At 35.4% G+C, this 25,793-nt stretch overlaps 2 protein-coding genes across 2 annotated transcripts; one reads left to right on the top strand and one right to left on the bottom strand.

Moving 5' to 3' along the window:
* Positions 1–1,440: 1,440 nt before the first annotated feature.
* Positions 1,441–1,983, top strand: LOC21387666 (mitochondrial import receptor subunit TOM9-2). The gene has a single exon (XM_010093928.2). The coding sequence runs from the start codon at positions 1,472–1,474 to the stop codon at positions 1,784–1,786; it is 315 nt and encodes a 104-aa protein (XP_010092230.1). The 5' UTR covers positions 1,441–1,471; the 3' UTR covers positions 1,787–1,983.
* An 8,172-nt stretch (positions 1,984–10,155) lies between these two features.
* On the bottom strand, positions 10,156–12,157 carry LOC21387665 (putative pentatricopeptide repeat-containing protein At5g52630). Its single transcript, XM_010093927.2, has one exon. It carries the CDS (start codon positions 12,141–12,143, stop codon positions 10,389–10,391), a length of 1,755 nt encoding a protein of 584 aa, XP_010092229.1. The 5' UTR covers positions 12,144–12,157; the 3' UTR covers positions 10,156–10,388.
* Between the last annotated feature and the right edge of the window lie 13,636 nt (positions 12,158–25,793).

The raw sequence follows: 25,793 nt of genomic DNA, 5'->3' as shown, positions 1-25,793 counted from the left end.
ATATATATATATTGCTGCGAAAGGGAGAGGAGGAATAGGAAATCATCAGTTCTGGAACGATTAGAGACAAACGAGCAGATAGAGTAATTGATAGCCATTGTTACAGATAAACTAAACCCTAATATGTCTGCTCTCCCCAAGAGCAAAACCTTTTCATGGACCATATTTAGAACTAGTACTTTGGTACTAGAAAAGAAAAAGATTCCAATGATGAAATACCATTCTTCCCCATTTTGAAAATTGCTTATAGCCTTGGACCAACATTTCCAAATCAATAAAATCTACAAATTGTTGGTCAATCGTTTGTGATTTCGGTTTTTCATAAGCCAATAGTTCGATTCATCATGTGGCGTGATAACAAACTGACCAAACTGAATTGAGAACACTCCTAAGTATTCAAATCAATAAATTCAAAAAGTAGAGACTCTGAATATTCACAAATGAAAATGGTTGGCGAGCCCTCTTGAGAAAATTGTTGAAATTATCTCCATGCATAGATTTAGATTTTTCTTAATACTCTTGGTTAACCTCCTTTTGACTCGCATAGATATTTGACTAGAAATGATATTAATCAAGAATAATAGCAAGAATCTAGACTCATAAAATTTAATGAGTATTTGTCTCATTTTCTCAAGAAGAAAGGACACAAATACCCCTTTAAAGTGCACGAGTCTAAATTTTTATTCTTTACTCTTAGGGTGCGTTTATCACACTGTAAATAAATGTAAGAGAAAAGGTAATAAGATTGGAAAGTAAAGTAATAGAATTAAGGGTCATTCATTCATTTTCATGTGTTCACTTGACTATTTAGATGGTGTAATGGGAAACAACCTCATTCCCTTTCTTATGTTTACTAAAATTAGGAATAGTAATATTATAAATGTAATCATTAAAATATCCTTTACACAATTAAATAATCATTGATTGTATAGTAATTCATTAAGTATAAATGAATAAATTTAGTATTTATTTTTTTCATTAAGGAATCAATACTATGGTGTAAGAATTAGTATTTGTGTAGGGCCTACAAATCTCTATTACTAATTTTATAAGTAAACACATTATTATATAATAAAAAAAATCAATCTTTACTTTTTCCTTCTTTTTGATACAAAATAAATAAACATTTAATTAATATCCTTTCAGTTAAATAATTATATTAGTCTTAAAAATATTTATAAAAAATAAAAGGTAAAAATTAAAATTGGTGCACCTCGTGAGTTCAGTCTCTCTTTTCTCCTTCTCGTCTCGCTCCTCTTAGAGCTGGCTTTGTCACATGGGCCTCTAAAGCCCCCCTAAACCCACTTAACATTTTGGACCCCGACAAAGCTTTCCCTTTCAACAAGGCCCTTCCCCAACCTAAAACCCCTTCAAAATCTCTATCGAGTCCTCACCATCGCCATATATATAAACAAACACACCTTCCTTTTAAGTCCCCGATTCTTCTTATTATTCTTCTTCTTCTTCATCAATGGCGTCTTCTCCGCATGGCAAAAAGCGACTCTCCATCCGCAAAACCAGAGACGAGCAAGGCCAAGGCGTACTCGCCAGAGCTTCTCAGTCCTCGATCGTCGTCAACACGAAGCGCGCCGCCTCCGAGGCCGGCTTCGTCGCGAAGAAGCTCCTCAGCAGCACCGGCAGGGCGGCGTGGATCACCGGCACCACCTTCCTCGTTCTCGTCGTCCCTCTCATCATCGAGATGGACCGCGAGCAGCAGTTAAATGACCTCGAATTGCAGCAGGCCAGTCTTCTCGGCGCAGCGTCTTCCGGTTCGGTTCTCAAGTAGAAATCATTCTCGCTCTCGATCTTCATTTGTCTTTTTTTCTCTTTCGATTTTCGTTTTGCTTCTGGAAGAGCAAAGCTTTGATTAGGGTTTGTGGTGTTAGATTGATTGAATGTGAGATTGATTTTCGCGGTTTTGAGTTTGTAATTGGAATTTATGAGTGTTTATTAGAACAGATGAAATGAAATCGCCTTGAAATATATCTCTTTTTCTTTTTGCTGTTGAGAAATTATGCTGCTATTATTTTCTGTGAAATTTTCTTCTTTTTTCTTTTTGTGTTGGTTCTAGGGTTTATGAGGGGGTTATTGGTTTGGGAAAATTAGATCTCCCAGGAAAATGTAGGACTTGTCATGAGATTTGATTTAGACGGAGAAATAAATGATTTTTGCGTGAGAAATCCCTGTAGAAACTGGATTCAATTTGCTAGATAATCAATTTTTTATCATTTAAAAATCTCAAAACTTTAATTTATTTTCATCATGAGTGGACTGATAGATCAATGAATAGAGACTTGCATATGATTTACAATTGATTACATATTTTCTTGCCGTCTTCAACCAAGATTCCTGTCAAGTGGATTTTACTCTCTCTGTTGGTAAGTAAATGTTGTTCTTTAAGCTTCAATCCAAAGACTAATAACGAATAAACTAGCTTGAAAATCAAGGATTATTCTTTCTTTCTTTCTAAGGTAAATAAGCCATGAAGAATTGAAGCAAAGAGATGAAGAATAATCTGTTGCTATATAATCTTTTGATAGACAGCAAATTCTGAAATGGGACGTTCCATTTGCAAAGTTGAAAGAAATTCAAGTACCCAACAAATTTCCTCCCCAAAAGAATTGTGGACAGATTTGACAAAAACTCAAAATTATGTTTGAAGACTTCATTTGATCTTTGAACTTGATCCTTTTCTAATTGCGTCTGTTTTTGTTTTTCTTGGAATGTTTATAATGGAGCAAGTTATTTTGTTCACCGGTAGGATAAGTACTTTCAACCGTAGTTTTTTAATAATTAAATTTGTATATGTTCGTATTAAAAATTTACAGTATGCCACATAAAACTGATCTTGCCGCAACTGTGATCGTTTAAAAATTAATTCAAGGTGAAATCACTTGCTCTTAGAACAAAATAGCTTGCTTAACCGTGAAGATTTTTTTTTATCTTTTTATTTTTTATTTTTGTTTTTGTTTTTGTTTTTGTTTGTTTTTGTTTTTATTTTTTTTTTATTTTTTTTTCTATCTTTAAACTGGACATGTATGTCACATGCCGAGTGCAAGCTCGTGTGCCACTTCTGATAGGATCCATGAGATCTCTTATTAACCATTGATTTATGTAATCTCATTCTCATGTGATATACGCAAGGCTGTTTGAAGTATTCACTTGAACTTTTGCGTAATAGAAGAAAAAGAAAACCATCACTTTTTAGTTTGTGATTGAAATTATTTTTCAAAGAACTTGAAGGGATAAAAGATGGTATTCATGTGGGAAAAATGGTACTAATTTGTGAAAGGAATTCTTTGAATCGTTATTTCTGATAATAGATTACACAAGCCTCTGTCAGACTATATACATGGAATTACAATGAATAAAAAAAGAATAAACTAAATTAAATCCTATATTCTGTAATCTTTAACTCTCTCAATCACATCCCTAAACACTAGGAAATAATTATTTACAGATTTCTAGCACTAGTTAGACCCTAATTGTAGGGAACCGTATTTTTCCACACTCCCCCTCAAGCTGGTGAATATACATCATCCATTCCCAGCTTGCTCATAATCTCTTGAAAAGTAGCGCTGTTGAGCCCCTTTGTGAGAACATCTGCTAGCTGACCTCCTGTGGGAACATATGGAGTACAAATTAATCCACTTTCCAACTTTTCCTTGATGAAATGTCTGTCTATCTCAATGTGTTTAGTTTGGTCATGATGAACTGGATTATGTGCAATACTGATGGCTGACTTGTTATCACAGTAGAGTCTCATTGGCCCGCTCCAGTTAATCTTCAGATCTTCCAGTATAATTTTTAACCATAACAATTCGCAAACTCCTTGTGCCATTGCTCTAAACTCTACTTCTGCACTTGACTAAGCTACAACATTTTGTTTCTTACTTCGCCATGTTATTAAATTTCCTCCAAGGAAGGTACAATAACCCGATGTAGACCTCCGATCGACAAGGGACCCTGCATAATCCGCATCAGTATAAGCTTCAAGAGTAAGTTCAGGATTTCTCTTGAACATTATTCCTTTTCTGGGGCAAGTCTTTAAGTAAAGAAGCACTTTGTAGGCAGCCTGAAGATGGATCTCCTTAGGAGCATGCTTAAATTGACTAATGACTCTCACATAATATGCTATGTCCGGTCGTGTGTGAGCAAGATAGATGGGTTTTCCAACTAACCTCTGGTACATTTCTCTGTCTACCACCCGATCTCCAACAGCTTCTCCTAGTCTATGGTTCTGCTCAATTGGTGTTGCAATTGGCTTGCTTGCTAATAGTCCCATTTCCTTGAGGAGATCAGTAACATACTTTTGCTGAGAAATGAAGATCCCTTGTTTGGAATGAGCAACTTCAATTCCAAGAAAATATTTCAATCTTCCCAAATCTTTTATCTCAAACTCCTTGATCAGACACTGTTTTAAAGCTTGCTTTTCTTCTTCGTCATTTCCGGTCACAATAATGTCGTCTACATATACTATCAAAGCTGTGACTCCCTCTGAGGTTGAGTGCTTGATGAAGAGTGTATGATCTCCCTGACTCTGCTTGTATCCTGTAGCTAACATCACCTTAGTAAATCTTCCAAACCAGGCACGTGGGGACTGTTTCAAGCCGTACAACGCCTTTCTTAACCGGCATACCTTATTCCCCTCAACTCCTCCAAATCCTGGTGGGATGCTCATATAGATTTCTTCTTCCAGGTCACCATGAAGAAAGGCATTCTTCACATCATACTATTCTAATTCCCAATTAAAGCTGGTAGCTAGCGACAACAGTATCCTTACGGTGTTCATTTTTGCCACTGGAGCAAAGGTCTCTTGGTAGTCTACTCTGTATGTCTGAGTGTATCCCTTGGCAACTAGTCTTGCCTTGTAGCGTTCTAATGATCCATCAGCCTTAAATTTCAAGGAAAAAATCCACTTACATCCTACCATCTTCTTTCCTTTCGGCAGATCGACTAACTCCTAAGTCTCATTCTTTTCCAATGCATCCATTTCAGCCCTCAGAGCTTTCCTCCATTCCTTTTTAGATAATGCCTCAGATAAGGTGTTTGGGATAGGAATTTCATTTAGACTCGTGAGGAAACTCCTATGGGCTGGTGAGAATTTTTCAAATGATGCAAAATGGGATAAAGGGTACAATGGTCGTTTGGTGGACTCTCGAGTTCCTTTCCTCATAGCTATGGGTAAATCCAGGTCAGTTCTTTGAGTTTCAAAGTGATCAGAAGGTGAAGTGGGTTCAGGTATTGTTACCTCATTCTCAGGGGTCGGATTGGTGACTCGAACTTGCCTTGGATCCGGAGGATGACCTTGCTTTCTCGCGTACACCTGCTCATACCGAAAATGATCAAAAGTTCTTTCATCCCGTATTGGAGACTTAGATGAGATAGGAACAAGAACATGAGACGTGGATGGAGAAAAAGACTCGGGGCCAGAAGACGACTCTGGGGAATGGGAATTTGTGACAGACCCAGATGGAGATGGAGATGGCATGGGTAGTGGAGACTCAGGTGAGGATGGAGATGGCAGGTCAAGTAGGAGAAAATCCTTATCTTCCATGATAGATGTCTCCCCCTGAAGATAAGGTTTGGTAAAATATGGTTTCCCTTCCACAAATGTGACATCGACTGAAACATATAATTTTCTGGTGGCGGGATGAAAACACTTGTAGCCTTTTTGAGTGGAGGAGTATCCTACAAAGACACACTTAATGGCTCTAGGATCCAATTTTCCCCGGTTATTGTTATGGACATGGACAAATGAAGTACACCCAAATACCCGAGGAGTAAGATTGTTGGTGGCACTAAGGTTGGGATAGAACTCAGAAAGAACTTCCATTGGGCTTTTCAATCATAAGACATTGAGAAGGAATTCTATTTATGATGTAAGCAGATGTGAGCACTGCTTCCCCCCAATAGTGTTTTGGTACGTTGTGATGAAATAAGAATGCTCGTGTAGTGTCCAGAAGATGACAAATTTTTCTTTCAGCTACCCCGTTTTGTCGTGGGGTGCTGATGTAGGACGACTCATGAATAATTCCCTCTTTTTGGAAATAAGGGGTCAAGTACTGATTGAAGTAATCTCGACCATTATCAGACCTAAACCTTTTTATTTTTGTACCAAATTGATTTTGAAGCATTATATGGAAATTGGGAAAAACATGACTTACATCAGACTTATTTTTGAGTAAGAAAATCCAAGAAACCCTAGTGCAATCATCTATAAAGGATACAAACCACCGTCAACCAGAAATATTTGGAACTGTTGAAGGCCCCCATATATCACTATGAACCAAATAGAAAGGAGAAAAACTTCTCTTATTGCTAATGGGAAAGATACTTGAGTGTGTTTTGCATACTCACAAATGTCACAATGAAAAGTACTAATATCCAATCCCTTAAACAAAGGAGGACACATGATTTTTAAAACTGCAAAAGATGTATATCCGAGATGAAAATGATGCAACCAGATGGCATCTTTATTGGAAACAGAAAGAAACGAAGTGGGTGAACTTGGCTTGATCATATTCAGTTGGCTGGGTATCTCAAGATAGTAAAGTCCATCATTCTCCTTAGCAAGTCCAATCCTCCTCTCCAAACCCTAGTCCTGAAATTCATAGTAAGAAGGGTGAAACGTAACATGGCAGTGTAAGTCTCTTGTAAGTTTTTGTATGGACACAAGATTTGTGGATAGTTTTGGAACATGTAGGACATTTTTAAGGACAAGGCTAAGGGTAATATGGACATCTCCTACACCTGCTACCGTGGTTGTAGTTCCATCGGCAACAGTGATTTTCCTATTGCTTGGACATGGGATATAAGTTTTGAACAGGTTTGAGGCATGTGTCATATGGTCTGTGGCTCTTGAGTCTATAATCCATGAATCCACAAGCAATTTATCAGAAACATTTAATCCAAAAGGAAATGAAGATTCACCTGAGAGGGCTAGAGAGCAAGAACCAGATGAAGGCTTCTCAAGTGACCCCAGTAGACTTCTAAACTTCTCTATTTCTGTATTGTTGAATCCTCCATCTCCTTTTGTTTGGTCCTGAGTTGCTTGTGAAGCCATATGTGCCTGACCTTGTTGCTGTTGTCCTCCTCTATTTCCCCACTCACGGTTGGCTGGTTTTCCATGCAATTTCCAGCAACGGTCCTTTGTATGTCGTGGCTTTTTGCTGCCGTGGCTTTTTGCAGTAAGAACACCAGAAATCATCTCGGTTTCCCCCCTTTGTCAATTTTGCCCTTCCATGCTCGGCGTTTGGTGGTTGTTCCAAGGTAAGGCCCCGTTGTTTGTTTCCAGAAACTGCGAGTGCAGAGCCATCAGCCAGTTGGGGTTCAAGCATAACCCCTCTCCGACTCTCTTAAGCCCGAATCAATGAGATTGTCTCATTAAGGGATGGTACCTCCTGTTTGCCAAGAATTTGAATTCTCACTAGATCGAATTCAGCGTTTAAACCTGCGAGAAAATCATAAACTCGATCTTTTTCAATAAAATTTTTTATTGTAACTGCACAATCGCTGCATTTCAGATCAATCACCCGGTAATAATCCAATTCTTGCCATTGGTTTTGCAGGAAATTGGCATATTCAGTTACCGTCTTATTCCCCTGTTTTGTCGTTGCCGTCTTGGTCTTGATTTCAAATATCAGCGCTGCATCGTGAACCTTGGAATAGGTCTGATTCAGGGCATCCCAGATTGCCTTTGCAGTGGGCAAAAACATACATGTATCGCTGATTTCAGGTGTCATTGAATTCCACAGCCAGGACATGATCATTGAGTCCTCCTCGTCCCACGATGCGAAACCTGCTTCTCCTTCCTTCGGTCCAGTCCCCAACAAATGACTCAATTTTCCTTTCCCTTTTAGAAAAGTCTAAACCAATTGAGACATGATTAGTGCATGAAAATGCACCATAAATACTACTTTTGATTTATATAATATTAAAATATTTAAGCTTTAATTAAGCAATTTCATTATTTTTATTCATAATATTTTAATTGAAATTTGTCTAGTTTTTACTTAATTATTTACAGATAAAAAGTAGTATAAAAAGCTACACAAAAATGAGCCATGAAAGCCATGTTTTCAACCACCCGGAGCCAAGTCTCAGCCGAGCCGCACAAGCCAATCAGAGAGAGAGAGCCGAGCAGCTTAGCCGAGCCAACATCAGTCCGCGTGGGCCCCAGCATTTCCAGCGTTTCCTCACTCTTCCTCACGCGCGTCACCAGCACGTCCATCTTCAGCGCGTGCGTTTCCCTCCACGCAGCTTCAGCGTGCATCCAACTCCTCCACAGTGTGGGTCGCGCGTCTGCAGCCATCAGCCGGCCTTCCTCTCCGCGTGCGACAGGTGTCAAACCTTGTCCTCCACTCTGCCCGCGCCAGCACAGTCCAACCAATCCGCCCACGACACGTGGCAAGTTTCTCCTCACTTCCAATCACGTTGCGACACGTGTCCCATTTGGTGATGAATCCGAATTCCTTCCCCAAAAATCAGAGGAAATTACCAGATTTCTTTCCCAAATCAAATATGTGATTTCTCCTAATTTATGTGTAATTTTATTTTGTTTCCTTTTCTTTTGTAATTTTCTAGTTTTACAATTTATTTTCTTATTTGACAGACAACCTCTGAACACTATAAATAGAGGGGTTGGCCTAAGGTTTTAGGAGCTTTTTAATATTTAGTTTTCTGTCGTCTTACTGTCAGTTTCATATTTTCTCTCTAGAACTTGTGAGAATGTTTTGCAAGATAGGCTAGCGTTCTTTTAGTGAGGTTAGAGATGAACTTCTATTGAGCGACCCAATTCAGGGTTTTGATTCCTTGTGCTGTAAAATTCAACATCTGAATGAATTAAATCTCATCTATTTTTCTATTACTTTTCAAAATATTGTGTGCCAATTTTTATATAAGTTCAGTCACGCTTTTCTTATGTAATTCTGTCATGCAATGTTTTGTTATTCAAATTATTTTACAAATTGTCTTTTACTGCAATATTGTCAGATTGATATATTGTCGATTTTAGATAACTTGTAATAATAATATTTCTGGAGTCAACATACAGATTTAATTTATTCGGTTATTTAATATTGTGAATCAAAACTTGGATTGGTGAACGAAACATTAGGGATTCTCGACACCTTACCGTTTTTATTATTGAATTTTCTTCATACAAATTCCCTCCTTTCTATTTTATTTGCAACAAAATCTCAAAAACTATTCTTTTTCTTTTATTCACTTTTCTCGAACGCTCTTATTCGGTTAGTCTTTCTTGTTATTTTGTTATCTCTCTGTGGATACGACCGCCCTTCTGTGCTACAATTGACCACATGTAAACATCACTTTTGGGCGTTAATCAAGACCATTTCAAGTAGTTTCTGCCGTTCAGTCGATATGCCGATTGGATGTTATGTAACTCGCCTGTTGTACGGGATGTCTGCTCTTCTTCCGCTGACTGGGATGGTGGTGCTACAGGTGTAGATGATTTTGTCTTTGACATTCTTCAAGAATCAGCTATGAAGGCTGAAAAGAAAGAACTGGGTTGCAAAGAAAGAGAAAAAATGGCAGATTATTGCCAGAAAGTGAGCAATGAAGGCACACCACAAAAAGAAAAGAAACGGGGGCAATGAAGGCCGGAATAGGTCAAAAAACTTCCTAGAAAACCCTAAGCCTTACGGCTCTGATACCATGTGGGAAAAATGGTACTGATTTGTGAAAGGAATTCTTTGAATCGTTATTTCTAATAATAGATTACACAAGCCTCTGTCAGACTATATACAGGGAATTACAATGAATCAAAAAGGAATAAACTAAATTAGAAAATCCTATATTCTGTAATCTTTGACTTTCTCTCAATCACATCCCTAAATACTATGAAATAATTATTTACAGATTTCTAGCACTAGTCAGACCCTAATGGTAGGGAACCGTATTTTTCCACAAATTTTAATCTTGATAAACAAAAATGACGGAATGGATTTTCAAAATTCGTCTCGGAAAGAACTTACTCTATAAGCCACATTTCGTGGTTTTGACTCAAGAGTTGTTCAGCAAGGTCAATTCTCATCCAAACACTTTTGTGAAGTAGCTCGTGGACCGCAAAAGCTAATGAACTACTTCCTTAGCTTCTAGAATTGAATGAATAAATAAAAATAAATTCTCGCAAACATCAGCATTGTACACAACACTCCTCTCATATCTTCTTTCCCGTTTCATAAAAACGCATTAATTTGCCTTTGGCAATGATATCTAACTTCTCTTCCTGTCTTCTTGTACCTTCATTCGCACGTCTCATCACGAATCTCACAACCCCATCTACCTACGGCGTTGTTTGGATTGCAAAGATTAGAAGGTTGAATATTTGTCTTAGGGATGAATCATAGAGGCTCTTTTTCGTGTTACCAAACACCTCCACAAGAACAACTACCATTCAAAAACCTATGGTATCTGTTCACATCCCTCACAATAATTTCCCTCCCCAACGCCCTACTCATGAACTTAAAAGCCTCGTGACAATCTCTACAAATCCTCAGATTCTTCACAATCCTCAACGGCTTTCCGGGCAGTGCCGCCCCACTCACAACCCCGAATGCTACTGCCAACTTTTCACTGTGAGACCAAAGTAATTCATTCTTCTCATCTTCCCCTACATCATGTACCATCTCATCTGAAACAGGCACATAGCCTATCTTCTCTATTTCCTCCCTCAATTCTGCTAGTTTTGCGTAAATTTGATCCATCATTTCGTGCCTCCTGTCCCCTGCGAAAAACACATGAACTTTGCCTCTTACTTCAATCCAACTCTTCCCCACTTCCTTCTTCACCCTCCTATCTTTCATCATCTTCCTCACTTCCGCAACTTCGTCCCATCTTTGCGCGCCTGATAATGCATTTGCAACAATAATGTAGGCTGAGTCATCATGTCGGTCAATTTCCAACAACCGTTTAGCCATAGTCCAAGCCATGTCAGCGTTCCCATGAAAGGCGCAGCTCGAAAGTAGTGCTCGCCAAACCGCAGCATCTGGCTTGAAAGGCATTGTCATGGCAATCTTCTCAGCATCTGATAATCGTCCTGCTCGGCTTAATGCACCCACAAGACATGTGTAATGCTCAAGCCCTGGCTCCAAGCAATAATCTCGAATCATCCGAGTAAACCACTGGTCAGCCTCAACATCCATACCCACATTGCAAAACAATGTCAAGATTGCTAGAAAGCTATATCTATCCGGTCTAAGCCCTCGAGCTTCCATCAAATCAAAAAGTTCGACAGTCGAGTCCTTATCCCCTTGCTGCGCATAAGCTGCCATCATCGCATTCCACCCGACATCATTCATCCTCACCAAATTCTCATCAAACACCCGTCTCGCATCCCCCACAAGCCCCGCTTTCCCATAAACATCAACCAGAGAACTCCCCACAAAGGCATTCTTATCAAGCCCAGTAACAAAGGCATGAGCATGAATCATCCTACATTGCTCCAACGCGGCAAGTTGTGCCGCTGCACAAAGCGCTCCCGAGACACTATATGTCGTGGCCTGAGCATCACACGACGCCACCAACTCTGCAAAAGCGGACAAAGCCTCAACGGGCCGAGAATTCTGCGCCAACCCAACAACAATCGCCCCAAAACAAACCCGGTCTCTGCGAGGAATTTCATCAAACACCTTGCGTGCATCACCCGGCATCCCACATTTCGAGTAAAAGCTGACGAGGGCAGACCCGGAAACGGGGTCTCTGGAGAGAGATATCTTGAGCGAGAGAGCGTGGAGAGAGAGTCCAAAAGGGACACAAGAGAGGGAGGCGCAGGACCTGAAGAGGCTAGCCATGGTGAACTGGTTGGGGAGAGTGGGATGTCGTAGCATCGAAACGAAGTGTCGTAGGGAGAGGAAGGTGTCCGAGTAGGTGGCGATGAGGGAGGTCCAGGAAACGACGTTGGGCGATGGGATTTGGTGGAAGACGCGGAAAGAGTAGGAGGGGAGGTTGGATTTGGAGTAGTGGGTAATGAGGTTGTTCAAGAAACTGCGGTCCCTGTGGCCGTTTATGATGGCGCGGGCGTGTAGAGCTCGTGGGTCGGAGTTGGCTGGTCTCGCCGCGGCCGCCGGCGCCTGTGCGGGCGTTGGAGGCGACGCATGTCTGTCCAGCGAATGGTTCATTGTTGTGCGACGACTGATTGTGAGTATGATTGATTCAGACGTGCTTAGGCAAGCCATGTCATGGTATGGGGTTATGACTTTCTTACTTGTGGCTTTGCACGTTGAATGCACGTGGAATTGTCAATAAAACAACGAGGAGTCGAGGATTATATGTTTTTTTAGTAGAGACTAGTATTTTTCCCGCGCGTTGCAGCGGGTAATAGTCATAAGTTATATAAAAAGTTAGTAGTTTTGATTGTATAGAATTAGTTTATGTATAGATATTTATATGTGAATATGTTTATATAATATTGTCATAAGGACATTTTACAATGCATTTTGTCAGCAGGTAATAAATAGTCAACGGGTAATAGTCATAAGTGAAATTTTTAGTTTCATCAATGAGAATGATGCTATTCAATTTTTAATTTCATTTTGTGTATCATATATATAGAGTTGTAAAGATCCCGTACATGGTAGTAAAGATCCCATTTTGTGTATCATTTCAATTTCCTCCAAAAAGATATTCTCCTTTTATTTTGTGTATCTTTCAATTCTATTGGTAGTAAAGATCTCATAAGATGATGTATTTGTCTACTTATTTTGAAAATATATGGACCATCTGAGTTTCTAGTACTTGTTTCTATATTAGCTCCAAAGGATATAAATGTAAACATAGAATTATATGTTTGAATATTTTTTTTTAAAAATGTGTAGTTATTGATCCTGCATTAATAATTCGTCTAATATAAGAGGTGTTTTTTTCGATTAAAGGTAAAGTGATTTTTCCATCTTTAGAACAAAGGTTAAATTTAGGGGGTTGCTACTTTTGAAACGTTCATTAGACCAAAAGAGAGCAGCATAATGTTGACATGTGTAAGAATAGTCTCTGAGGTCAATATACATATTAGTAATACTTATAAAAGAAAAAATTGAAAATAATGTTAAGGATTATTTATAGAAAGTTAGTGCTATGTAAAGAATTAATTAGTTAAATATAATAATTAATATGTATAGGGGATTTACATCTTTTGTTGTAGTTTTGAGACGTTGATGGAAGTGACAAATCATTATTTGGAGACTGTCAAAATGCAAGCATCATATCAAATATAGACCGCGAAGTTGTTGTTGATGCAAGGTCGTTATTTTGATTGATATAATGTGAATATTGACTAATCGTCTTGTTAAAACGTTGGTCCATTTCTGAAATGACATGACGCATACGCTTATTCGATCGTGGTCGTTTTTTTTTCTAACTTTTGTTTTATCTATTTGTTTGTTGATCATAATATGAGATCATTTTAGGGATTAAAAGAAAGAAGAATATATTATTTTGGGGTCAATAGTATAGGCTTATGAGTTAAATTATTATTTAAGTTTGAAGAAGAACAAAACCTAATTTAAAAATTAGTTATTAATTAAATATTCAAATTGTTTATATAAATTGAATGTAAATTTTTTTAAGCTTACTTTTTTCATCAACGCTTTTTTTTACTTGATTAATTGTTATTTCAATTGTACTATTATTTTATAAATTATGCAAAGTACATTTTATATATCTTTAATTAATTGTTATTTTAAAAGGCTTATATAAATATAGATTGATAAATCTATAGATGATGACTAAAACTATAGGAAATGAAAAAAGCAAGTAAATATATAAGAAAGTAATAAATTCTAGCATATGCATAGGTATTTCATTTTTTTTCATCTGGAAGAAGCAAAAAATAAAAGAAACATAATTAAGTAGCAAATTTAATCAATTGTATATATGCAAAAATCTATTCTAATTGTAGTACATTTTTATAACGCATTAAAATTCGTAATAAATTGCTACATAAATAATGTTGTAATAACAAATTAACGAAATTATATATGTACAATTGCAATTGATCTTGAATAAAGTAATACAGAAGCACTCACAATGATGATATATTTACAATAATAAAAATATGGAGTTTATAATGTTAAATATTATTATGTACAAAACGAAATGAATAACATAAGAATAATATATTAATTAAATTCATAAGCAAACACTATATAAATAAATAGATTGATCTTGTATTTGTGCATTCTTTGCTGCTTCCTTGAAACACAAACAAATAGACTTAAAACTTTGCATAGTAAGATTTGCCTTCATGAATTTGATTAAAAAAAAAAGAATCAAGAATAAAGTGATAAATAAATATAAATAAATATATAAAATTAAAAAAGATTAAGCTAAAAAAATTGAAATATTATAAATATAATGACACTTATGTATAGTGATTATGGCTCAGATATCAAATGTTGTCATCAATCTGCAGTAAATTAATTGATTTATATTTTTATAGCCATTTTATGGATGCTTATTGGCAGTAGCTACATAAAGGTATAAAAAATTAATTAGATGTTATATCTGCCAGACATATTAGGATAAATATGCGATACAAAATAAATGACTAAAGTAAAAGATAGAGTTGTCCAAGAACTGTCAGGTGAATTAAAAGAGTGAAAAAACAATAACAATATTAAACAAAGCATGAGCTTAAGATTTTGAATCAAATATGGTAGAAGAGAGAGCAAGAGTAAAAGCATTTACTAACCAATGAATCCTGAGATTTCAGTTGGAGCAAAATGACCAAAAAAGCTGAAGCCCACAATAATAATAGTAAAATAGGAAGGACAGAAAGCTTCAAAAAAATTATAAAGCACCAAAAGGATCCAAAACTTTTTGTAAAATAAGGGACAAAGAAAGAGGGGAGAAAATAGGATGGGAGAGGAAAAAAAAGGGAAAATCAGAATAATTCAAAGTGAAGCTTTCAAACAGAGAGAAAAAGTGTGATAATAAGAAATATGAAGTGAAAAGGACATGCAAACAAAATGAGCCAAAATGAAGGAATTAAGTAAGCAATGAAGCTGGAAATTTCATCCGGATCAAAATGCCAAAAGAGGTTAAACTCATGGCAATGGAAGCAATGAAATATGGAGAACAGAAACCTAGAGCAAAAGCATAAAGCAAGAAAAAGATGCAAATTTTTTTTGTAAAATAAGGGACAGGAGGAGGAAAAAGAAGCAGAATAATCAAAATGAGGCCTTAAAACAGAAAGAAAAGGTGCAATCATGAGAAATATCAAGTAATCAATGAATGGTGATATTTCATTTTGATCAAAATGACCAAAAAAAGCCTAAACTGACAGTAATGGAAGTAATGAAATATAGAGGACAGAAATCTGCAGCAAAATCATAGAGTAGGAAAAACATCGAAAAGTTTTTTGTAAAATAAGGGACAAAGGGTAAGGGAAAACCAAGAGGATAATTGAAACTAAGGCTTTAAAACAGAGAGAAAAAGTGCAACAATGAGAAATATCAAGTGAAAATGGCAGTGGAAGAAAAATTGAGTAACACAAACAAAAAGATAGTGTATAAATGAATGAGTATTGAATGGAATAATAAACGTTGAAAGTGTGAGAGCTAGAAAAGAAAACTGATTTATGTGTAAAGAAGCTGTCAATAAAATAGTGATACCAAAAGGCCAAAAGAACCATAATAAATTAAAAAAAGAATAAGGAGAGATAAAAGACTTTAGTAAAAAAGAATAAAGAAAAACAAAATTCAAATGAGAAGGATACATTCACAGTAATTTTTAGACAAATCATATAAAACTCAATATGTCAAAATCAATTATAATCATGATCGCCACAGAAAAAATAGATTGGGAGCAAAAGATGTCAACCGAAAAAGAAAGGGGAAAAAAAGACTAAATCTAGTAATAAAAATCGGGAAGTAATATTTATGTAGATAAGTTTTGAATGAAATAGGTATCTAATGAAAGAAAGGAAATCAGAATAGCCAAAAAATGAACAAAAGACTGGTTAATTATTTTTAGTAAGAAAGTTGGACAGAATAAGAATCCAACCAAGAAAAACATATTTAGAAACACGCTAAAATTGACTATAATCACTGATCTTCCATTAACAAAGCAACAAAGCAGTTAGAAACAACATATAGGAAATGGAGATATGTATATAGATGTCAAGAGAAAGTCAAAGCAGTAGTCAATGTGACTAAAATTTACTAATGAAAGACACAGGAAAGAAAGAGGGAAAAGGGGAAAAAATTTATGAACAAAAGTTGTAACACAGAGACATCACATATCAATATCGTCAAAGGGAGGCAATATATTAAATATCAGGAGCAGATATTAAGCAATTCTGGATAACAGTTATTATACCTAAAACGCTATAAATATTCCTTTGAATGTGATATCCGAACCAACTAAATACAAACAAAGCAAAAGAAACAATACCAAAATATCAAAACAAAGCAGTAAATCGCTCAAAATAAAGTAGGGCATTAAATAATTAAGGCTGAAATATAGAAGGCAATAAAGTGGAAGCAAAAGAAAGAAAGATATACAGAATAAATCTATGTGTAACAGCAGTTCTTGTAAATAAATACAAACATAGTACTAACATCTACTAATAATATAATAAAATCAACTGCAAACAAAAATTATAAAAGTAAAACAACATATAATCACATCAAATAAATATATCGAACATCAGGAACACATATTAAATACTTATAGGCAAGAATCATTAATAATTTCTAGAACACTATAAATACTTCTTCGAGTATGAAGTGTCAGCCAACTAAATGCGAAGAAATGATATAGAAATAGCAGGATAAAACAGTAAAGGATGGATAATGAAGTAGAGTAGTAAATGAGCGAAGGTGAGATGCATAAGAGAAAGAGTAAAACCCAGCGAAAACAAACAAGAATGTGCAGAATAGACCCATAGGCAAGATCAGTTTTTATAAATGAAGAGACGGAAAACAATTAGCAAAACTACATACCCTATAAAAGCCTCACTTCAGAGCAGAGCACCAGTTTCCAGATGATACAAATTAATATTCATTAATCAAATGATAAGAGTGTTGTATTAATCCGGTAAAGAAAATAGAAGAAGTAAATAAAGATTAAATGGTAATCACTTCAGAAGAAGAAAAAGGCGGATAAAAGCAGAAAAAATGAAAAAACAATTTTTTTTCTTCCCACGTATTTCACCTATCTCACACAATAAAGTAAAAAATTATCAATTCATTTAATAGCTCTGCAAGAAAATCAGCACAAATCATCAAGTTAAGCAGACAAAATCAGCATGTTAAATAGTACATATCAGCAAATTAATAAATGCAAAAGAAGATATCTATAGCAATCTATAGAAAAGAGCAAAATATCTATATTTTATTTCTCGGCAAATGGTAAAGACATCAAACATCGGACAAAAAAGCTACTAAAAATGCCAAGAAATTTAATCCAAACGGTGACTAAAAAACATAGTTATTAAAAACGGAGGAAAAAAATTCTATAAGCAAAAAATAATAAAAAAACCATAAAACATGCATTTCAGCAAAGGGACGAAGGAAACCAAATCAGCCCAATAAAGAAGCATCGAAGAAGAATGCAAAAAGCCTGCATAAAAACCATTCAACATAAAAAATTTCCATCAAAATTGCATAAAACTCCCGAATAAAATCAAGAGAGAAAGAGGAAAATAGGTCAAAATTTGAGATGAATTAAAATTAATAGGCCAATAGTTTACATAAGTTAACAAATAGGCTAAATTACTGTTTTCGTCCATAACTTGTCTGGTTATGAACCATAACTTGACAAGTTATTGTCTATAATTGTTCATAACTTGTCTGGTTATGAACCATAACTTGACAAGTTTGTCCATAACTTATCTGGTTATGAACCATAACTTGACAAGTTATGGCCTATTGATTTCTATAACTAAAAATTGGCCTATATATTTTCTTAAGCTTTTCATATTGGCTTATTTTCTACTATTTCTCTAAAATCAACAACCAACAATAATGGAGAAGAAAGAACAAATAAAAGCCCCTAATAATGACGCAAATCAAATAAAACAACCGGAGCAAATCGAAACACCGAAAAACAGGGCTAAGGGTTTCAAAAAAAATCGCCACGGCAAACTCCCAAACAAAACCAAAGAACGAACTACCGAACAACCGAAAACGAAGAACAAATAGAAACCCCAATTTCCACCCAAATCAAATCGAAGAAGCAGAAGGAAAGAATCGAGCATCTGTAAGAGAACGAAACAAAAGAGGCGCAAAGGATGGAACCATCGAGAAGAGCAAGACAAATGAAATTGAAATAAAGGGCAATATAGTAACTACACATTAAAAAGGACATAACGGAAATAAAAAATCAACTGAAGAAATAACTAAGGGTAAAACAGGAAACACACTGTTCATTGCACTGTAGCATGAACAGTAAATCCATACTCTCCTTTAGTATATGTATATTTGCTACCGCTAATACACACGAATGTTATATCTGATTATAATCATATTAATTATTATAAATAATAATAAAAAATTAAAATCAATTGTTTTTATGCGGATTTAATAGTTAAAAATAAGGGTTTTTATCAAATCTAATAAATTGATCAAATTGACTGGTTCGATCTAAAAAACCAAACCATTTTTAATAGATCAACGACTTTAATTAGATTGAATTGGATAATTCATTTTACTTTTAAAACACTTTAATCTAAACCGATCCAACCTCTGTATATATTATATTAATTATATTTGTATTTATATTATTAGTCAAAAAATCATAAACATATATGTATGTATTCTCGTTGGATGTTCAATCAATGTTGAAGTTTGTAATTTGGAGTTTATATATTTATTTGAAATTAATGCTTGCATTTTTTCAAGTGTAGTATCAAAATAGGTTGGAATGGATTGAATGAACATCCCTAGTTAATAACAGAATTCTATCATTAAGGTTTTTTTCCATACCTATAATAAAATTCGTTTTTTTTTTTTTTTTTTTTTTTTTTTTTTTTTTTTTTTTTTAAGTAGAAGGGGAATTATATGCTTTGATAATAAGAAGAAAAGAAATTGAGCATGTGGGGTGCAATTAATATTTTAGGATGTATTATGTGTATCATGTGTGGTGCATTATAATATTTTAAGATGTATTATGTGTTTGTTTGTTTTTTTTTTTTTTTTTTTTTTTTTTTTTTTTTTTTTTTTTTAAGGGTGTATGTCTTATTTTTCAGTTATTAGGTAATAACACAAAATTATGTCTTATTTTTTTCGTTATTAGATAATAACACAAAATGATTCCACTCCTTTAATAAATAGATAAATAAAAACTCCCACTTATCGTATGATAAAAAGCTGCAAAAATTTCAAACGCATGAATTCTTTTTAAGTCATCCAACAAATAAATTCCTTTTTCTCTCACAATCACTGAGAATATGGAGGGATATGCATTTTCAACAATAGAATGTATTGTAAATCCCCGCCCATAAACATGTGATGCAAGTAGGACATTCGTACCATAGTGATTTCTACTTATAAAGTTAATAATAGTGATTTATACGTTATTGATATATATATATATATATATAAATCAAAGTTCGTTATTATATTAGTTAATAATAGTCACTTACTCAGCAGTTCTTTCACCGGTTGTCCTTTTGCCCGAGGCTCTTATGATGGCGGTGTTCGGAGTTTTTCTTTTAACTTTTATGTGTTTTTATTTGTAATAATTGTCCTTTTGCCCGAGGCTCTTATGATGGCGGTGTTCGGAGTTTTTCTTTAACTTTCATGTGTTTTTATTTGTAATAACGGTGATTTTTATCAAATTTTGTTTATGTCTTTGGTTGGTTTTATAGTATTTGTCTGCTTGATTTGTTTTATCGTGGTATTTGGTGTGGTCTTGGTACTACTGACCTCTTAATTTTAGTTGATCAAATTTGTCTATTAAATGTAGAGGATTTGTCAAAATACTGCGCGTGTTCTTCATATTTTGTGCACCTTCTTGAGTGTTCGGTCATAGAATTCGATACACGTCTTTTTTTCCTTAAGCGTTTTGTTCGAATTTACCGATTGATACGATTGTTTAATTATGATTAGAATTTTTCTGTAGTTGTGGCTTTATGAGTTGGAATTAGTGATTATATTTTTATGAATTGGAATATTTAACCAATTTTCAAAAAAGAAAATACTTATAATTAATTAATTTACAAAAGTGCTCTTCGAATTATTTCTTAACAACAGTTCTAGTAAATATTTCTCAATCAGTATATTTTAATCGAAATTCATGTAATGTTATCTCACTAGTGTGCATATCTCTATTTTAAGAAGCGTGGATGGGCATGCAAATTTAGTACTTCAACTCCTGCTTGCTTATTTTCATTTTTTCTTTTTTTTTTTTTTTACTTTCAAGGTTTTAAAGTTACTTTGCATGTTTGCTTTAAACCTTTTTTAAATTGTATTTTTCATTTTTTTCCTTTCCATTGTCTTTAATTGTATTTTAAATGCTGTTCTTTTTTCTTCTTCTTTTTTCAATCTTTTATATTTAATTGTTTCCCATTAAAATATTTTTTCATTAATTCTCTTTTAACACCTTATTTTTTCTTACTTTCATAAATATTTTCACTTGTTTTGCCTCCTTGCTTTCAAGCTGCTTCCTTTTTTAAAAAAAAAACTTTATTTGCTTGCTTTCAAGTTTTTTTTAATTGTATTTATTAGTACCGGTAGTTTCTTTGCCCAGTTTGTTCTTAAATTTATATAAGAAACACGTGAAATAGAAAAAGGGGCACAAGAAAATTAGAATTGTAGTTTGATAACCAGCTACTCCGTAGAGTCATGCCCACATAATGAACATTCTACGGTGTACACAATGTTACAACTCAAATGGACTTAATCTACCTGAAACTCCCTCTCTAAGTATAACGTGTATGAATTTGTAACTATCCAATAGACTTGCTCAATAAGCACCACTCGACTTAAAACAACTGCACAGGGAACTCCCTTCGGCTGGCAGTGCGCTCTCTCCTGAAAGAATGTTGATTGAACTCCCTTCAACACTTCAAATCATCTTCTCCCGAAGAACGTAAAAAATAAAGACTTACAAAATGAGTTGCCTATCTGTAATTTTGAGACTCCAAAAGCCCATCGAGATCATTGTAAGACTCCAAATATATAGCCAATTTGTCCAAAGCTGAAATCTTCCAATCAAATCCACTACAATCAGTTTGTTGCAGATTTTGTTGCAACATTTACAGCAACAGAGCTATCAAACTACTCTGAAGTCAACTTACTTAATTCTTAAAATCTTTCCATATAAATGCACTATGATCCTCTCATAATACTCCATGAACTTAGCCGTTTCTTGTACAGCCAAGTAAAATCTCCTTTGCAAATCAACAACACATCAAAATTAAACTTTCTAAAAACATATAAAAGTTGACTTCAATCAAATCAATCTAATGAAATAATTCCCTTAAATACTTGTTGCAAATCATAGTTTCTTAAGCATATTCTATCAATTTTCAAAGTTACCAAAACAACCATAGTTGATTCATCAAAATAAGATACCGTATAAGGGAAACAAATTTCAATCAAAAGTGATTCTTTTCAAATGTAAAACCTGCAGCATATCAATCTCTAAGAACGTAACATCCGGTTAAATTAATTGTGATTGATTAATCAAATCTGGTGATTAGTGTTAATTAATTTGAAATTAGTGAAAGATTCTCCATTATAATTATCATGTAAAGGACCCTTTTCCTTTAAAAATGATTCTTTTGAAATTGACACTGTTGTCCCTCGAACAATTTTAAGTGTCGGTAGCCAATTTTTCACAATAGGAATAATGTGTCATTCCATACTCTATTCAAATTAAATTTTAGACTCTAATTATCAAATTTGTACAAAAGAGCCCAAGCCTATTTTCCTTTCCTTTTTTCCTTTTTCTTTCTTCTTTCTCCTTTTTCTCTCGTTTCTCCCTCCCACGTACACACACACTCTCTCTCTCCATGCCAGTCACCTACCACTGATGAGATTCCGGTGTCATTTCGCGACACCACCCACACCATTGGAAAGCTCTCGACGAGCTGGACTCGTTGACATGTCGCACGACCTCCATCTCTACCGGAAACAGCCGCAATAGCCGATGAAATGTCTGAAAACTACCGAAACTTCTCACCGTCGTAACTTTATCGTCTAACCTTCGATTGAGTGATTCCAGTCCCTATGGACTCAACTCGAAGAGACGAAGAAAACCCATCCTTTTTCACAACCCGATTTTGGCCGGAGCACCACTGTCCATGGTGGTCGGAGTTCCCGCCACCACCATTCACCTCCTTAACAGCTGCCGTTTTTGACACCGCCAGTGTCAATGGACTCAGAGAAGAACGATGAGCAAAACCCCTATGATAATTTCATGGTCCCGCCACCGTTTGCCAGAAAATGAAGCCACCACCGCCATCCGAGGAGATAAGTGGTGGTTTTGATGATCCAACCGTTGGATCGTCGCGATTTTGGTGTCTAAATTCTCAGAGGATCATGGGTAATGAAAGCCCTCAATCAATTTTGAGATTCCATAGTCAAAGAATTAAGATCAAACTCGCCGGATTGGGTGAAATTGATGGCACCATTGAACTCAGAATGGTTAATTTAGGGGAGGGGGTGGTTAGGACCCAAGTCCGCCGTGGAAATATGCTCCGGCGACCTTCGCCGCCGCCGGTGGCCGGATTCCGGTGTGTCTCAGTTCTTGTGGTTCCTGACGTCTGATCGAAGATCTGAGACCATACCCTGACTCATTTTGACGTGTTGAACACAACGGTGACCTCCGTTTATGCCAATTCGACTCCGTTGAAAAGTCTATCGAGCTGTGCACGTAGATCGAGGCGAATCGAGTTGAGGTTTAGAGCGAGCCGTGGAGCTTCAAGAATAGACGGTTGGACAACGTGAACTTATCCGTAGATTAAATTGCCAAGAGGTAGTATATTCTTGGCCATATCCTTGCTAGCCTTACTTTAAATGATTTTGGCCAATGAAAATGTTTTGGAACAAAACATGTTAAAAGAAAATGATTTTAAAGGAATAGCATGAATAATGCTATTGACTTTCCAATGATTTTTGGAAATAAGATTTTTAAAAGTATCATTTCTTAAAATGAAATATTTTAAGAAATGATAAAACACAGTGTGGCCTCAAAGATCGGGATATGGGAATCGTATCCTTGGGGGCAGGACTCGAAACCCGTACGGATCTATTTCTTGCTCAGTGGTGTTATGGCTCTGCATTTTTTCATTATACAAATATTTTTCTACTAGTACGTGAGTATTTCCTTTATCTAAAAAGGTTGATCGGTTCTGGGTATATGTATTTGGACCGTGAGTACATTTATTTACAATGTTTTATAAAATTGTATGATCGGTTCTGGGTGTATGTCTTTGAACCGTGAGTACTTTTATCTACAATTTTTATAAAATTGTATGATCGGTTCCGGGTGTATGTCTTTGGACCGTGAATACTTTTATTTATAATGTTTTATAAAATTATGTTCTACTGGGCCTTTTGCTCACTTTTACTATTACGTTTTCAATGTTTTAAACCTCTTCCAGAGTTAGCGGTTTAGATTTACAACGTGACAAGTGAATGCCAATGGATTGAAGGCGCGGGATTCGAAGCGGTACATTTGTTTCGGATTTACAATTTTAATTCTAAGATGTATTGTATTTCTATATATAAACTGTATTGGTCGGCATTGTCCCAGAGTTGTACTATTGTTTTTAGACTTTATGGACTATTTTAAATATTATTTGTGAAAGAAAGTCTCCGGAGCAAACTATATTGATACTTATGTATTTATTTTTGAGATTTTGTTAAACATTCTTGTTTAATTAAGTTAAAATTTAAATTAAACCCCAATAATTACGGTCTCATCTTTAGGGCCGTGACAGTTTTTGGTATTAGAGCACGGCTTCGAATTCTATGGGAAATTGAGCCTGTGTGAGTTTTTATTGAGTTTTGTTGTTATTTTAACAATTTTGTGTCAGGACGTATCGTACAATACTAGTTAATACATGATACAGCTACACTTGAGAATTTGACGTTAGAGTCTGTTTCATTTTCCTAGAGCACTTTGATGGATGGAATCCATGTTTCTATTATCGACGTTTATCGATATGAAGATCGAGGTTAAAGTGGACTTTGAAGTTTTCGGGAAATATTGATTTCGACCCGATGGTTATTGATTTGTTTCCATAAGTGCTCTTGACTCTTGTCAGTTTCAAATTCAAAATCAGTATTGACTTTGAAATTCTCATGGGGATTTCGGTTTTGACATGATATTCGTTCTGACTTCCGCGTAGTTGAATTCCCGATATTGGTCCCTTCCACTTTTCGACACGTCTAACATAAGGGTTTAAGTTGATGGAGCGACGACTTGAAATCGAGCAGTTTTCATCATTAAAGTTTCCTTCCTCCTTGTTTGGTTCTTTCCAATTTGATCAATGCACAAATTTAGTCTTGCAATCTAGCTTTGTATCCTAGCTACTCGTTTCAATTCACTGATGCATTCTTTTATCTCTTGAGAGTGTTTTGCTCAAGAGTGTTTACTTCATGGGTTCTTGTGTTGATGAGACATCGTTCTTTCTTCGATTGATGACGATGGTGGTTATAGACTACGTCGAGAGATTGACGTTTATCTCTAATATTAATTGTGTTCAACCTTGTTTGGAAGCGTAGTAGGTCATAACCCACAGATTCTAGTATTCCAACTTCGAATTCTTTTCTTAATTTGTTTTGAACTGGAGTTGAACTTTCTACTTGATAATTGTATTTTGATTCATAGTATCTTTCTATCATGAATCAATGTTATTCTAAGATCAAGACCGCTTCTTGTTTCGAATAGTAGTCTCGGTAATTTTGTTCCTAATACGAAAACATGTCATATCGTTCATTTCCTTTTAGTGTACGGTGATCATTGGTGCGAGACTTGGCAATCTTGACTTTGAAGATCCTCATTCAATCATAGGGTTTTGAAGATTCAATTGTTATTTGATTTCATATCCATTCAATACTAAATTTATATTGGTTCTTCTTTTAGAGTCAAATGTGACTATGAGAATTTTTTTGACTTTCTAGATTCTAAGTCGATGATTGATATTCTTGTGTTAGATCATCCCCAAAATTGGGTGACTCTATTCCAATGGTTGAAAGTCTATGTTCTTGATTGACTTTTAGCTGGAATTGATGGTATTTCGGATATGAGATTCCTGAATGATAAGGCATCCTCTTGTTTCATTTCATAATTATGAAATTGATAAAGACTCGAATGAGATGAGTGGTCTTATTTTATTGAAATTGGAATTTCATTTCTTTCTCATTGATAAAATGGTTGATTGTGACAACCGATATCATGATGCTGCCAGCAGAGTCGCAAGATGGATGTTCCTTTCCATCGTTTGGCACGTAGGAATCCACAGAAAAGGCATAGAAAGTCCTAGGTCATAGGTTCCAGGACGACTATCCTGACGAATTGTCATATTCGCCTCTTTTCCACCGTGTGAATGGCATTCTTACCTTTGATTTATATTTCAAAGTGATGTCTTAAATGGTTGAACTTCTTTAGTAGTTGAGGTTGAGTTCCCTCGGGCTGAAGATGTTGGGTTCGACCATCCTGAGGAGATGTCTTGTCAATTTCATGTGGAATTAGAACGGGTAGTTCTAATGATAAGTATGAACAAAACTTTCGACGTTTTCCAAATCGGTGTTAAACCGTAGATGTTGCATCAAAATCAACCTTAAAGTCATTTAGTATTCGCCTCTTTTCCACCGTGT

The sequence above is a fragment of the Morus notabilis genome, unplaced genomic scaffold, assembly GCF_000414095.1.
Source record: "Morus notabilis unplaced genomic scaffold, ASM41409v2 Scaffold874, whole genome shotgun sequence".
Lineage (NCBI taxonomy): Eukaryota > Viridiplantae > Streptophyta > Magnoliopsida > Rosales > Moraceae > Morus > Morus notabilis.
The sequence above is the reverse complement of the archived record's forward strand: the minus strand, read 5'-3'. Positions and strand labels throughout refer to the sequence as shown.

What these genes read in the sequence shown, in the direction of transcription:
- LOC21387666 (XM_010093928.2), top strand. Translation starts at nt 1,472, where the DNA reads ATGGCGTCTTCTCCGCATGGCAAAAAGCGACTCTCCATCCGCAAAACC.
- LOC21387665 (XM_010093927.2), bottom strand. Translation starts at nt 12,143, where the DNA reads ATGAACCATTCGCTGGACAGACATGCGTCGCCTCCAACGCCCGCACAG.